The sequence below is a fragment of the Zonotrichia albicollis genome, chromosome 14 (genome assembly GCF_047830755.1).
Source record: "Zonotrichia albicollis isolate bZonAlb1 chromosome 14, bZonAlb1.hap1, whole genome shotgun sequence".
Taxonomy (NCBI): Eukaryota; Metazoa; Chordata; class Aves; order Passeriformes; family Passerellidae; genus Zonotrichia; species Zonotrichia albicollis.
In genome coordinates, this window is record NC_133832.1 from 14,867,050 (window position 1) to 14,881,278 (window position 14,229).

The following is a 14,229-nucleotide window of genomic DNA, read 5'->3' on the forward strand; positions in this document are numbered from 1 at the left end:
TTCATCCCTGCAGGGAACTATTTGCAAGATAAACTTGCAGTTCTTGAGGCAGTGGTGGGTGAGTTACTGAGGGTGGGCAGCAGCATTGGGCTTTAAATCCCGTGGGGATTTAGATCCCAGCTAGGACAGATGACCTTGTGGGCAGCATGCCACAGAGGTGAGACTGTCTGCCCAGCCCTGGGATTTTGAGGGAGGAGAAAAGAGATTGGTGTACAAAGCTTGTGCTTCCTTGGTGTCCCCAGCCCTGCTGGGGACATTAGTGGCCCAGTTACACCAGCAATGCAGGGGACAGGGTGAGGAGCTGCAGCTGGTGCCAAGGCTGGGAGCGGTGCCAGAGCCCGCTGAGGAATGAGTGAGGGGGAGATGGAAGGAGGCAGCTGGAGCCGGCGCCGGGACTGCTGCTGCTCCTGTGAGCTCCATGGCTGCTGGGGCCATGGCAGGGCTATGCCAGTGCCACCAGGGCACTGCTGCCACTCCAGGGCCCTGGTGCTGCTCAGGTCTGCTGGATGCTGGATGCTGGCAGTGCCTCATGCTGTCCTCTCCAGGCAGGTACACCTGACATGGTTATGCCGTGGCCGTCCTGCTTTTTGTGCTTGCCTTGTCTCCCTTATCCCCATGCTTTGGGGCCCCACACCCCGTCCTGGCCTGCCCTGACACGTGGCACTGGACACAGCTGCCACAGGCACCAGCTGCTGGGGGCTGGGTACAGACGTATCACATCCTGAGCAGAACCATTGTGCTCTGGCTCGTGTTCCTCCTGCAGGTCCTGTCAGAGTGGAGCTGACACCAGCCCGAGATGGGCAGTGGGCAGGAGTGATGCCACTGGAGTGCCTGATGCCAGTCCAGGGTGGATGACAGCCACCAAGGGTCCTTGGGAGCTGGGCTGAGCCCAGGCATCAATGTGGATCTGCTTGTCCGTGCTCCCTCCGAACTGCTCACACAAATCACCAGTTTGTGGGGTGTTCTGGTGTGCCTGCAGGAAAAATCCTGGCCCAAGGGGCTGCGAGTTAGGGACTGGCACAAATGTTTGTGACTTGACCTTTTATTGTGGCGCTTGTGAACAAATGATGTTTGCAGAAGGCAGATAAGGAGCTGTGAATAGCTGGAGTGAAGGGCTCAGATATATATCTTGGCCGGGGGGGTTCCCCTCTGTTGTTTGCCCCCAACAGGCTGGCCCTGGGTGATGCTGCTCTGCGGTGCCCGTGGCTCAGCAGCACCTGAGCACGCAGGGATGGCACCACGGCTGGGTACACCTTGTGCCTGCAGAGGAGAGCGCCAGGAGCTGCCAGCCAGCTCGGGCAGGACCCGAGCGACAATCTGAACCGTCCAGGGTTTGGGTTTCTAATGTCCTACATGTGCTTTTGACAGCCCAAACCCCCCTTCTCCCGCTCAGGCGTGTCGGTCACCCCTCGCCCCTTCCCACTGCCTGCGAATGGGAGCAGCTCGGGTGCGTTCCAGGCAGGAAGGAAAGCCTGGAGCTGTTTAAAACTCGCAATCTTCAGGGAATTTCAATCGCGTCCAAGCCCGTTCCCAACCAACTGAATAACGGTGCAGGGTTTGAATGCTGGCCCGCCTCCGCCGCCGCCGCCGCTCCTCCCTCCGCGCCGCCCGCACCGGGCTCCGCCGGCTCCGCCGCCGCCGCGCTGCCATGGGGGTGCCGCGGGGGGCTCTCCCCGCGCTCTAGGGGGGTCTGCCGGGCCCCCCGGCACATCATGCCATTGCTGGACTTCTTCTGGGCTTGCTTCAAAAGAGCCAAGGTAGGGGAGCGCTGTGTCGGTCCCTGGCACGCTCCGCTTTGCGAAGCCTCGGCAATGGGCGCGCTGGGGACGCGTCCTCGGCGGTGTCGGCGGCTGCTCCGGGGATGTCGTGCATGTGAGAGGGTTTAATTTTGGCTGGGCCATGTGTAGGTGCGTGATCCCTGTGCCCTGAGCTCTCCCGCTGCCCTGTCCTGGGTCACCGTGCCCCGGCAGCTCTGGTGGGCAGGGGACTGTGTGTGTCTCTCTGTCTATGTGTGTCTGTCTGTCTGTTTTTGTGTGTGTGTGCGCACCCTCAGCCCCCCAAGGTGGTCAGCCCATGCCAGGAGGGTCCTGCCGTGCCTGCCTGTATGGTGTGGCCGGGCTGCGATATCCTTCCCAGCCCAGAGGCTCAGGTCACCCGTGGTGTGCCTGTGGGACCGTGGCCAGCCTGGAGGGTCAGGGCAGCTCCGAGCAGGATGACAAAGGAGCAGCAAGGCCAAGGGCTCCCAGCTTTTCATTTCCTGCAGCAGCAGTTCTCATGGCGTGACTTCTGAGGTTTTTCTTTAGGGTTTAATTCTTCATCTGTCACATTAATAACAAACAACTCTCCCTGCCTCCTCCTGATCACTGTTGGCTTATTGTGTCCCAGCTTGTGCAGTGTGGTGGGAGGTGAGCTGGGGAGATTGTGGAGTTATAGTTAGTGTGAATTTCAGGAGCTTCAGATTGGGAAAAGTGTTAAAATCCCTTTTCAGACAGTGCTGTACACCGGGCTGTGTTGGGTGAGTGGATCTGCTGTGGTGAAATGGATGTGGAATGCACGCTGTCCCCCCGGGCTTTCAGTGTGCAATGCTTAAAATAGTTGAGTCTAAAAATGACATTTGTGAAATTCATTGGTAATATTAGTGGCTGTCTTGTCCCTGCTGTCTCATCCCTGCTGTCTCTGGAGAGCTTAGCTGTCCTCATTAACCCTGTTTGTCCCTGTGTGCTGCCTGTTGGCATTGCCATAGTACTGGTGGTGGCAGGGACAATGACACTGGGGCCTGCATGGCCACTGGCACGGCTGCAGCTTGGGAAGGCTCCAGCCTGGCCTGCACAGATTCTGGTACTCAGGGGTTTCAGCCTCCTTGGAAGCACCCAGCAGTCCCCTGCCTTCAGCCCATGTCTTTGGCCCATTGTAGGGTCTGGTGGCCCAGCTGGCCAGGGCACCACCCTTCTGGTTGCCTACAGTGGCCTCCTGTAGGGCTGAGCCTTCTGCCTCAGCCTGGACCCCTCTCCTCCCCGTGCCAGCGCTGCTCAGCTGCTCACCACCAGCAGGCGAGGAATTCTCACCTTCCTTGCTGAGGAATTTCTTGAACAGGGAGAAACGTGCTGGGCTCTGTCTGTGGGACTAAAGCTTTCCAGGCTAAATGAGGTGGATCTGTGGCTGGTGGAAGGTTTCATGGGAAAAGGAAGGTGTGGGAACAGGTTGGGCAATGCCAAAGGATCTGGAGGAGCTGGGTGACCTCCCCTGTGGACAGGGGCACGCTGTGAGGTCCAGCCCTGGTGATGGCACCCCTGGGGCATGCAGGGCTGGGGAAGCACAGCAGCAGGGACATGGTTAAGCCTGGCTTCCCTGGGCCAGCTCAGCCCTGCTGCCCCGGCAGGAAGAGGGGTCCCGGCTCCGTGGGAAAGCCGGGCTCGTCCTGCGGTGCATTCCTGCGGTGATCCCGCGGGGCAGCAGCACTGGAGGGGCTCAGTGTGCACCCAGACAGGGACTGGGGACCCTCCCGGGCTCTGGGCTCACCTTGGGACTGGGAGTGGGGACCTTCTGCTGCTCCTCCACCTCTGCAAAGTGCTGCTGTGTCCCCAGTGCTGCCCTGCTGCTCTGAATCCCGTTTCTCATGGCTTCCCTTGGGAGCTGGGCTGGTGGGTGCCAGGTTTGCCATCTTTGCCCAGTGCTCAGGGCCTTGGGAGTGGCAGTGGTGTTTTACAACCTGTGGGGTGATGCCCTTGGGAGAAGCCTTTGCCAGGCCCCAAGCATCATTGCTTGTTCCAGCTCCGGGCCAGCACTGCTGGTCTCAGGTCACTTCTGGGCAAAGGGGAGGCTGGAGCAGGGACCAAACCCAGATGTGAGGGGCAGCATTCCACAAATGTGAGAATTAAAATGATTTAAAAAAATTATTTTTGTTTGTTTTCTTTCTTTCTTTTCACAGAAATTCACCTTGTTAGAAGATAAAAAAGATGCAGGTAAGCTGCAGCAATAATCTTTGGGGCAGGAGTGCCCTTGCTGTTAAACAAGGGCAAGTGAGCAGGGATCATGGGAAGAGGAATGTTCCTTTGCTGGGTTCTTCTGCCAGCAGTGTGATTTTCCCCCCAAAATGTTATTTTCAAGAGAATATATTTGCAAAGGAACCTTGTTTCCTTTTCAAGTCCTCTTGTCTTTGTGGTGAGCAGCTTTGTGCTCGGCAGATAATGCCATGGGGAGCTCCAGAGCCTTGGCACTGCAATGCCATGGGCAGGAAGGGCACCCCTGGCTCAGAGACCCCAACTTTGTGTGCCTGGGGTGTCTCAGCCATGATTGTGGGGCAGGAGGGCCTGGCAGTGCAGCTCAGGCTGATCCTGGGGGTTGTGCATGGCTGCTGCTGCCCTGATCAGACCCCTGCCAAGGTGGGGGCATGGGCTGGGGATGGGGCTGCCTGCCCATGAGGGGTTTGTGGGGGCTGGGGAGGCTGGAAGGGGTCTCTGGGAGCAAGAGGAGGAGGAGGAGGGGGAACATGTGTGTGCCAGCAGGACCAGGAAGCAGGGATGGGCATGGGGCTGTGGCAGGGGGGCAGAGGAGCCTTTCCTCATCCCACTGTGGGTGCCTTGGGGGTCTTTGTGCAGTGACACCTCCAGAGTCAAACCTGTCCCATCCTACACAGGGTGTCCCATGGCTCTGGTGGCTCTGGAAGTGGTGGCTCTGCTGCTTTGGGCACAGGGCTCAGGACATTCCTTGTGAATGCTGGCTCTGGTGCTGGAGGTGGGTGCAGTGGGGCTGCCCACACTGCTGGCTGGAGCCCTGGCACCATGGAAAGGGAACCCACCATGCAGTGAGCCCATGGCATGTGCCTAGGATTCTCCAGGCAGTTCTCTGCCCAAAGGGTGGTGCACTGAGGGCCTCTTGTTTTCATGCACATAGGGATGAAGTGAGCTCTGAGCCTGCCTGGTGAGAGCCCAGAGCACAGGAGAGCTCTGGGTAACAAAAGGTGCTTTGTGAGAGAGCCTCAGAGGTATCTTGGGTGGTCTCTGGCCCTTGCACGGGAGAGATTAAGAGCATAAAAGTCAAGAGTTAAAGAGCCCTGTGGAAGGGAAGGGGCAGGGAAGGCTCCTGTGGATCACACTGTGATTGGGATTTTGGGGCAAAAAATGTTTTTAGGGTTTTTCCCCCCTTGGTTAAAACTGCCTGTAGAATCCAGGTCTCTCCTGATGGAAGCTCAGTGACACTCACATGACCCCAGGTGATGCCTGCCTGTCACATGTCCCTGTCCCAGCTCTGGCTGCTGGAGGGATGCTGGGTGGCCATGGGCTCTGGGGGCAGGAGGAGCAGGAGCCTCATGTCCTGAGCAGGAGCCTCGTGTCCTGAGCAGCTGCAGAGTTTCTCACTGTGGGATTTGTCACCTGTGACTTGATGTGATGATGGAGCCATAGCAGCTCCTGGTGTCACTGTGACTGCAGCAGCACAGTGCCTGGGGCAGGCTGGAGTTCTCCCTTTCCCATGGATTACACTGGACCAGCCTGCAGGGGTGTTGTGCCCTCCACTGGGAAAGGGCCAGGGCAGGTCCTGCTGTCCTCTTCACTCATTGTCCCCAGAAGATGCTCAGACAAAGGGGGCATTCAGGCTGTGGGCTTGGGGACACCATTCCCTTCCCTTATGATGATTTCAGTCACTTTGGATGGGTGGCACGAGGACTTCAGCTCCTGACACAGTGGCATGGGGCAGGGTGGAGATGGTTCTGCTTTATCCCAGCAGCTCTTGGTGAAGTGTCTTGTCCATCAATTCCCAGAGCTTGCCTCTGACTTTCCCCCTTCAGCACTGCTGCTCTCCCAGCACACCTGGCAAACTCCCTGAGCTGCTTTTCAGGCATGGACAGACCCACTCCCTGCCCCCTGTTTGGAGCTGTGGTTGTGCTGCCACAGCCCCTTCCCTGAACACTGGCTGGATGAGGTCATTAAAACACCTGGGTATGCCATGGCAGCTCCTGCAGTGATGGTGGAAAACAACTTGGATTTCATTTGCCTTCTTGGAGGTGATGTTCCAGCCATGGATCACATGGGGACTGCTGTGTCCCTGCTCTCCCTCCTGCTGCCCTCCCCACATCAAAGCCCTCCCTGGCCCACCCTGCAGTCCCCTTGGCTGTATGGGACACAGAGCCCCTGCACAGCCCCAGACTGAACCACTGGAACAATCCCAGCTGGGTCAGGTTTCCATGGATTTCCTAACCCTCTGTTTCCTCTCCAGCATTCACTTCCCGTGTATTGTTCTGGACTGAGCAGAAAGGAAAAGCTTAAGAAAGGAAAGGCTCACAGCCTGGCCATGCACCTGAAAACTGCATCCTCAGGATAAATTCCTACCAACAGCAGCACCAGGCCCTTCCAGAAGGGACTGGGAGGTGCTCTGCCCATGTCACAGAGCAGTGGCTCCTCTTGCTGCTCAAGGACAGGGACAGAGCTAGTGGCTCCTCAGCACAGCCAGACAGTGGTGTCACAGTGGTGACATTGCAGCCTTTCAGGGTGGGCTCCTGTGGCTGGGTGTGCTGAACTAACAGGGAAAAGCAGCACAAGGGACGTGGCTGAACTTTTGCCCCTGCATGAAATAATAAGGTTGTATTTACTCAGCATCTGGATCACTGAAAATAACCTGCTAAATTTAGCTGTTGTTGATGTGCTGTCACAGCTGAGCTGTTCTTCTCTCCTTACACAAAAATCTCCTGCCCTGGCTTGGTGGGTTTGTGGCCTGAGCACGAGGCCCTGTTCCTCACCTGACCTGAGCCCATGGCTGTGTGTCCCTGCGTTTGGGGGCAGAAGCAGAGACTGGGATCTGATTTTGTCAGTCTGAATGTGTTGGAAGGGAGAGGGAATGGGACCGGCACGCCCTGGGGTCTGTGGGTGTCCAGGGGCTGCTGCTGTTGGCACTGGGGCCATGCTCTGGCTGTGGCATCAGAGGGGACCCATGGAGTGAGTGGGATGCTGGATGTGGCAGCAGGGACCCATTCTGGAACTCCTTGAGAAACTGCTGCTCTTACATGGTGGAAAAGGCAGTCATGGGGCTGGGCGTGGGTCAGAGCGCTGGGAAGTAGAAAAGCTGAACCGAATGTGATTGATTGTGGTTTTGGTGGGACATGTGATGAGGGGATTCTGTGCTGCTCCTTCCTCTTCCTCTTCCCTGCCCTCCTGGGTTCAGGCTTGGCTGGTGAATCACCAGTTCTCATTCTTGTGTCCCTCTGCCTGTAAAATTTGTGTAGCTCTGACCCCCTGATGACTGCTGCAGTGACAGAGACCCCTCCCCCAGCTCCGCTCCTTCCTTCTGGGCTTTAATTCCAGGGCTGGAAGTTTTCCCATTTCCTGTAGCTAACAAAATACAGATTCCCCCCTCTGGACAGCAGGATCCGCTCACAGGTTGGGGGATTTTCTTTGAAGGCCAGAAAGGAAGAGCCTGGGTCAGAGAGAAGGTTTTTCTGTGTTGGTGAGTTTCAGAGCACGTGGGAAGTGCAGGGAGCGAGCTGGGAAAAGGCTCCTTTAGCCACCTCGTGCCCGGAGTGTCGCCAAGTTTTTCCCATGGCAGCAAGGAGCGACTGAGACTGAACGGAAAGTAACTGCAGGCAGGAAAGTACATTTCTATCTGCATCCTCGGGTGGTTTGCATGATACTGAAAGGAGCGAGAGGGAAGTTCTGAGTGTGGTCATTTCCCTGAAATTACCATGAGAAAATACACTGAAAACTGGCAGAAAGGTTTGGCTGGGCAGTGGTTTTTCATTGGTCAGAACTTGGACATGCAAACTGCCTTAACATGCACAGGAAGGTAATCCTTGTGCCTGAAGCAGCCCCTCAGTCCTTCTGGGCAAAGCTGGTGCACAGGGAGCAGGCATGGGGCTGTGGGAGCCTCCTGGGGCTGTGTGATGCTCACGGGAGTTTGTTTTCAAAGCCCGAGAGGTCAGATGGGGAAAAAGCAGTATGAGGTGTTGGCAGGCCAGTCTGATCACGTTAATTCCTTCCCTTCTTAAGAAGAACCCCTGAGCCCTGCCCGGGAAACATCCCTCCCCCCGGGGAGCGGAGGCGGCAGCGGAGCGGGGGTGACTCAGTTTTGGGGGGATGCAGGTGGAACACGTGGCTCAGCATGACCTTCACCTCGGGCCCTGGTGATGCCCGAGCCTGGGGGACGGGGCTGAGCGGGATCTCAGGTCCCGGGGATGCTGCGGGACCCCCGGGGCGAGCGGTTTGCTCGGCCGGAGGCGCGGCCGGGGGGGCTCCGCCGGGGCTGCGGGGCTGCGGGCGGAAGGGGAGCGGGCGTTCCCCGGGAGCGGCCCCGGTCCCGTGCCCGCATCCCTACGGGGGAGGAGCTGCAGCTGGGTCGGAGTGCGATGGGTCGCCGGGACGGGGCCGGGGTCGCGGCTCCGCGCCGGGGCTCCGGGCGCTCCCTGGGGCTGCGGCTCCGCCGCGCCGCGGCCGCGGCTCCGTGTGGGGGAAAACGGCGCGGGCGGGCAGGTGAGTGCAGGGCCGGGGCTGCGGGGCCAGCCCGGGGCTGCGATTAGCCCGGTTCAGGGGCCAGCCCGGTGCAGGGGCTGCGATCAGCCCGGTGTGGGCAGCGCTGGCAGCGGGGCCGGCGCGTTCGGTGCGCGGCGGGCGAGGGACGGGGCTGGCGCAGGGTGGGCTCCGTGCGGGTCAGTGCGGTGGATGCAGAGGGCAGAGTACAGACAGGGGATGCAGCTGACTGAGGGGCGCGGACTCTGCTTTCCATCCAAACCCGGTTTTGCTGGTGTTCTGGGCCGTGCCCGGCTGTCTGTGTGATGCCGGTCACAAAGCCGAGGCGGGGACTGTTCTGAGCCCACTGGTAAAGCAGATCATCCACGCAAGAGTCGGTCAGGTGAAAAGGACTTCCACTTTTCATCAAACAAAGAGCTTTATTTTGTATTTGATAACGTTTTAATGATGCTTGTATCAGTCATCTTGTCCAGGCTGTGAAAATGCTTAAGGAGTTTATGTTCATTTGGAACTCGGGTGCTAAAACTGGTTTGATGTGGCTTGTAAAGATGCCTGTGATAACAGGGTGTGGGTAATGATCTTGAAAGCCATTTATTTTGGGTTGTATGAAGGAGGAACTGCTACTGCCTGGTTTGTCCATCGGCTGTGATGCTTAGTGAACAATTCCACGTCACACCTGGAGACTCATTCTTTCTGCTGATAAATGATCCCTTCAGGAATGGCCCAAATCATGCTGGGTGGACGGGGTTATTCCTCAGGGGTGAGAAGATAAGCTTAATTTATTGTAGGCAAGGGGGAAGTCGAGTTCTCTAAAGATCTCCCACTGCCAGACCCCGTGCCAGTGACATTGCCTGGCTCAGAGCTAGCACATGTGGCAACTTGCAGCCAGGGGCTGTTTGCCCCATGGGTCAGGGGGGACAGGATCTCTTGTAGGGAACAGGAGATCATTTTGTGATCATCCACATCAGAGCAGGGAGCACAGATCCTCTCTAGGGTCTCTTAGAGGGTCTGTGGTTGCTCCCAGGAGCCAGCCCTGCCAGGAAGATTTTCACAGGATTGCTCAGCATCGTCTCTCTTTTCACACATGCTGGTAACCCTGTGCATGCTTCCAAGGATGGACCAGAATGGAAAACCACGTTCTTTGACTTGCAAAGCACTGCCTTTATCTTTGGGAGCACAGCACACTTGCCTTGCCATGTGTCCCCCGAGCAGCCCTGCAGCCCCCTGTGCCCCTTGGTGGGACTGTCTGGAGGGAGCAGCAGCAGCAATCCCCCCACTCCTGATGTTAGGAGAGGAAGCTCTGACTCGGGTGGGTGAGGCAGGAACAGTTGGATAATGGAGCTGGTTGCTCATCACTTGCCAGGGTTTTGCCTTCCAGGAGCTGGGGGCTTTCTGCTCTGCTCCAGCAGTGGCCACATAATCCGGATTCCTGGGATAAATTCCTGCTGTTTCTCCCAGATCTGTGGCTGCTGTTTTAATTGCCCGGAGCTCCAAGGCAGACACAGGAGCCTTGTTGCACAAACCCAGCTCCATGAATGATGCTGTTGTGTGTGTCTCTGAGCTTCTCTTTTCCTCCCTCTCGCCCTCCTCCTTTGGAAGCTGGGGAATTCGGCACTGCTGAGCTCCTGCCTGCTGTGTTCATGCAGCTGGCAGCACAGCTCCAGCTGCCATTTCGGGTGTGCCAGGCCACCTCTTTCCCCTCATTTCCCTCTCATGAAGGACATTGAAGCCATCCTCCTCCTCTTGGCTGGTTTGCTCCCTTCCTGCTGGTGTGAGGCCAGTGCTGGAACATCCCTGTGGTCCTGGAAGCTCCAGGTGGATGGGCAAAGGTGGTTTATGGCCTCTCTGTTCTGCAGATTCACTGTTTTCAGGGGGGTTAGGGTTGCCCTGTGGGCCTGGGGCTTCTTGTGGGATTTGCTGGGTACCCTGTGGTTGGAAGGGCTGCAGTGGCAGCACCTGGGTGATGCTTTTAGGGCTGGGGACTGGGAAAAGCCAACAGGTGTTCTGCACTAGGGCGGCTGGACAGAGATAAATGGGGCATCCCAAGGTGGGCAGGGATGCCAGTACAGGCTGGGCAAGCTCTGCCAGGGGGTGGCAGCCTTCATGAGAAAATAACACGAGTTTCTCCATTCTCCATACACAGCAGTGGAAAAACAGAGCCATGGATAATGCATTAGCAGAGCAGGAGTCCCCTGGCAGCTGGGTGTGACACACATGCCCCAGACCCCATCACTGTGGGGCTCTGTTTGCAGTTATATGCCTGAAAGAAAACTGTAATCTTCCCCCCCCCCCCCCCCCCCCCATTTATTCGGGTTGTTGGGAAAAGCAGCAGTGAACAGGCTGTGATGTGCTGGAGCAGGCTGTGTCCGGGGGTGCCTGGGTTCCCCTTCTGCTGGGGGTTCCCAGCTGGAACAAATGTGTTTTTCCCGTGGATTAGGAGCCGTATTTTGTTCCTTTCTGCCGTTTCCTTGCTGTGATCCTTCAGGAGGTTTCATGAACCGGGGGCAGCAGAGGGATCCGTGTCCCGCAGGCTGTGGGGGGGTCGCGCTTTGGTACCCCCGGGCCTCGCCTGGGAGCGGCCGCCCCCGCTGTCCCTTCTGCCCCCGCCGCCGCTTTCCAGCTCAGAGTCTCCGCGAGATTTCCTGCTCTTGCCTCCACACCCTCCCTTGTTCCTGCTCCACGCAAGGAACGAGCGGAAAAATGCCCGAAACCTCCGAGCCCGGTGCTTTTCCAGTGGCCATCACCGTGATGGGACCATCCGGGTGAAAAAACCATCCCTGTCCCGAGGTGCTGGCTTTGGGGGTCAGCCAGCACCCGAAGTGTTTCCAGAGCCTCTGCTCGCCCTCTGTCCCTTTTTGCCCCCTCCCCATAAGCCAAGGAGCCGGACTGTGGTGGGGTTGTGACTTGTGGGGGTCAAGGCTGGGCTCGGTCCTGACACCCGGATCCCCCTGACCCCTCCTCTGCCCGCGGGTGCTCACAGCCTACCTGACCTCCCAGTGATCCCCCCAGATCAACAGCTTGTCCCTGCGCTGGGGCTGAGCCCGGGGGGCACTGGCTGCCTCTGTCTCCCCCTGGCCGCCCCTCGGGTCCAGCTGTCAGGGGCTCTCACGCACAAAGCTGCGGGAGGGGTTTGCAGCCAACAAGAGGCGCATTGAGCAGCCTGTGCCGGGTCCCTTCCCTCCGCGGGACAGCCAGGGCAGGGGGGGCAGAGGTTGGTGGGAGGAGAGTCAGGAGCTTGGGAAGGAAGGAAGGAGATGTGCCTCTCAGACTATGAAAACAATGGGGAAAAATCCTGTTTTTAAACTTGATTCTCCCGTGTTGGGAGTTTGGGCATCTCTCCAAGCAGTGATTTCCAGAGGAAAGGTGGTTTCTGGCATCTCTGCAATGTACCTGGTCTCTCTCCTGTTTTTCTGGTCATCCCACCCACCCCAGATCACTGCCTGCCTCCATCTCACCCTCTGCCTCCTCTGCCTCTCCCTCCATGCTCGGGCTGGTGTTTCCTGGCCTCCAGCCCTTTCACCTCTCATTGCTCACAAAGATTTCATCCTTCAAGTCCATTTTAAGCACTGTTTTTCCCTCTTGCAAATCACCTGTGGCTGTGCCCCTCTGGTGTGACAGAAGTGTATGGTGCAGAGACAGGTTGTGAGGTGTGTGAGCCATAAAGAAGGTCCTCCTTGCTCTGTGCTGTTGGAATTGTAACTACAGAGCAGTGCTAGGGGATTTTTTGGGGACAGTAATAACTACAGAGCAGTGCTAGGGGATTTTTGGGAACACAAGTCCCTGTGAGCAGCCCCACTGCTCCTCTCAATGCCTCCCTGTGGCTTCCACCCCAACTGTTCCATCTGCTGGCTCTGACCACAGGGAGAGCTGGGGACAGCCAGGTGTGTCCAGAAATTGTCCTGGGGCTCCTCTGTGTGGGGGGAACAGCCTGAGGGATCCCTGTGTGTGCTCAGCCCTGCGGGGAGATGGCAGCTGTTGGTGTCCCCATCCTGCAGCCCCACGGGCCAGGCCAGGCCTTGCAGTTGCTGCTGCCAGTCTGGGAGTGGAGGGACAGGAGTGGATGAGCTGGGGGGACATGGGGGCCTAGGGCACTGCAGGACATGGACAGGGGTTCCACTGGGTTCCACGTGTGGCACAGAATCACAGAAAGGTTTGGATAGGAAGGGACCTTAAAATTCATCTCATTCCTTCCTCCACCATGGAGGGACACTTTCCATTATCCCATTGCTTCTAGCCCTGTCCAGCCTGGCCTTGGACACTTCCAGGGATGGAGCAGCCGCAGCTTCTCTGGGCAATGTGTGCCAGGACCTCCCCACCCTCACAGGGAAGAATTTCACCCCACCTAACCCTTCTCTTTTTCAGTGAGAAGCCATTCCCCCTTGTTCTGTCCCTCTATCTCTTGTCCCAAGCTCTCCTGGAGCCCCTTAAGCAGTGGAAAGTTCTCTAAGGTGTCCCTGGAGCCTCCTCCAGGTGAACACCCCCAGCTCTCCCAGCCTGGCTCCCTGGCAGAAGGGTTCCAGGTTCCATCTCCATTTCCCCCTTCCCCCATGCGGCACCGAGGAGCCCTCGCCGCTCCAGCCCGCGGCCGGGGCTGCGAGCACGGGGCGGTCCCAGGGCGGGCGGTGCAGGGGATGGGGGCCGGATCCCGGGGATGGAGAGGCGGATCCCGGGGATGTGGAGGCGGGTCCCCGGCTGTCCCGTGGCACAGCCCCGCACCTGCCGCTCACACCGACAACAGCCGGAGCGCCGGCTGGCACTGCCGGGCCCGGCCACCGGGTCCCCCCTGCGCCCCCCGTCTCCCCCAGAGCCCTCCGTCCTCCCCATCCCTCGACAGGTCCCCCGAGAGCGCCGGACGGGGCACAGCCACCAGGTAAATGGGGAACCTGCGGCTGGGGATCAGTGCAGAGGAGGAGGAGGAGGTGGAGATGGAGGTGGAGGTGGATTTTGGGGAAAAGCACCCGGCAATCTGCTGTCTTTGGGCTGTGCTGCGATTGTTGCACAAGCGTGGCAGTCCCTTCCTGAAATCACTTCCAGCTCTGTGTGTGGTGGAGTGAGTCGACAGGCGGTGACGGAGAGATACAGTGGCCTCAAGTTGTGCTAGAGGAGGTTTAGTTGGATATTAGGAACAATTTTTTTTCTCTGAAAGTACTGTCCAGCGGTGGCACAGGCTGCCCGAGGCAGTGGTGGAGTCGCTGTTCCTGGAGGGGTTTAACAACTGTGTGGCTGTGGCACTTGGGGACGTGGGTTAGTGGTGGCGTGACAGTGCTGGGCTCGGTGGTCACAGTGGGTTTTCTAACCCGAATGAGATCCTATGGTTCACCTGTGGCTCCAGCAGCACCGGGATGCCTCAGATGGGATGTGTGGCACTGGTGTCCCTGTCCGGACGGACTCGGTGCCTGGAGGAGGTGGCTGTGCTGCAGGCGGGCAGGATGAGGAGTTTGGAGCTGGCATGCAGCTCCTGACAGCCTCGTGCAGAAACTGGATCCCCTTCTGTCCTCCCAGCTGAGTCACGGCCATGTGTGGGGCGAGAATCCGGGTGAGAATCTGCCTTTGGAGCGGCCGGTTCAGGTTCGGCACGTTCAATTCGGCTCAGCCGTGCTGACCCGCATACGGCTGGCAGGGCTCAGCAGGGATGGGGATTTGGCCACCTGCCTTTCCCCAGGGCTCCTCCTCACCTCCTCTAGCTGGGATTAGTGTAGGTAGCCTGGTGGCTGGGAAAGCACGGATTTGCCATCTGTCAGGGGACTCCAGATCAGCCCCTCTCACTCCAGTGGGG

At 58.4% G+C, this 14,229-nt stretch overlaps 1 protein-coding gene across 3 annotated transcripts in view; it reads left to right on the forward strand.

The window, feature by feature from the left end:
* The first annotated feature begins 1,504 nt into the window (after positions 1 to 1,504).
* STARD8 (StAR related lipid transfer domain containing 8) overlaps positions 1,505 to 14,229 on the forward strand; it is a 41,542-nt gene continuing 28,817 nt past the window's right edge. Inside the window, exons 1-2 of one of the 3 annotated variants that reach the window (XM_074551290.1) lie at positions 1,505 to 1,757; positions 3,929 to 3,962. In XM_074551290.1, coding sequence (XP_074407391.1) covers positions 1,713 to 1,757; positions 3,929 to 3,962 — 79 coding nt within the window. In that variant the 5' untranslated portion in view covers positions 1,505 to 1,712. Of the gene's footprint in view, positions 1,758 to 3,928; positions 3,963 to 8,329; positions 8,457 to 13,140; positions 13,324 to 14,229 lie in introns of those variants that run through there. The other 2 variants (XM_074551288.1, XM_074551291.1) reach the window with 2 other exon arrangements.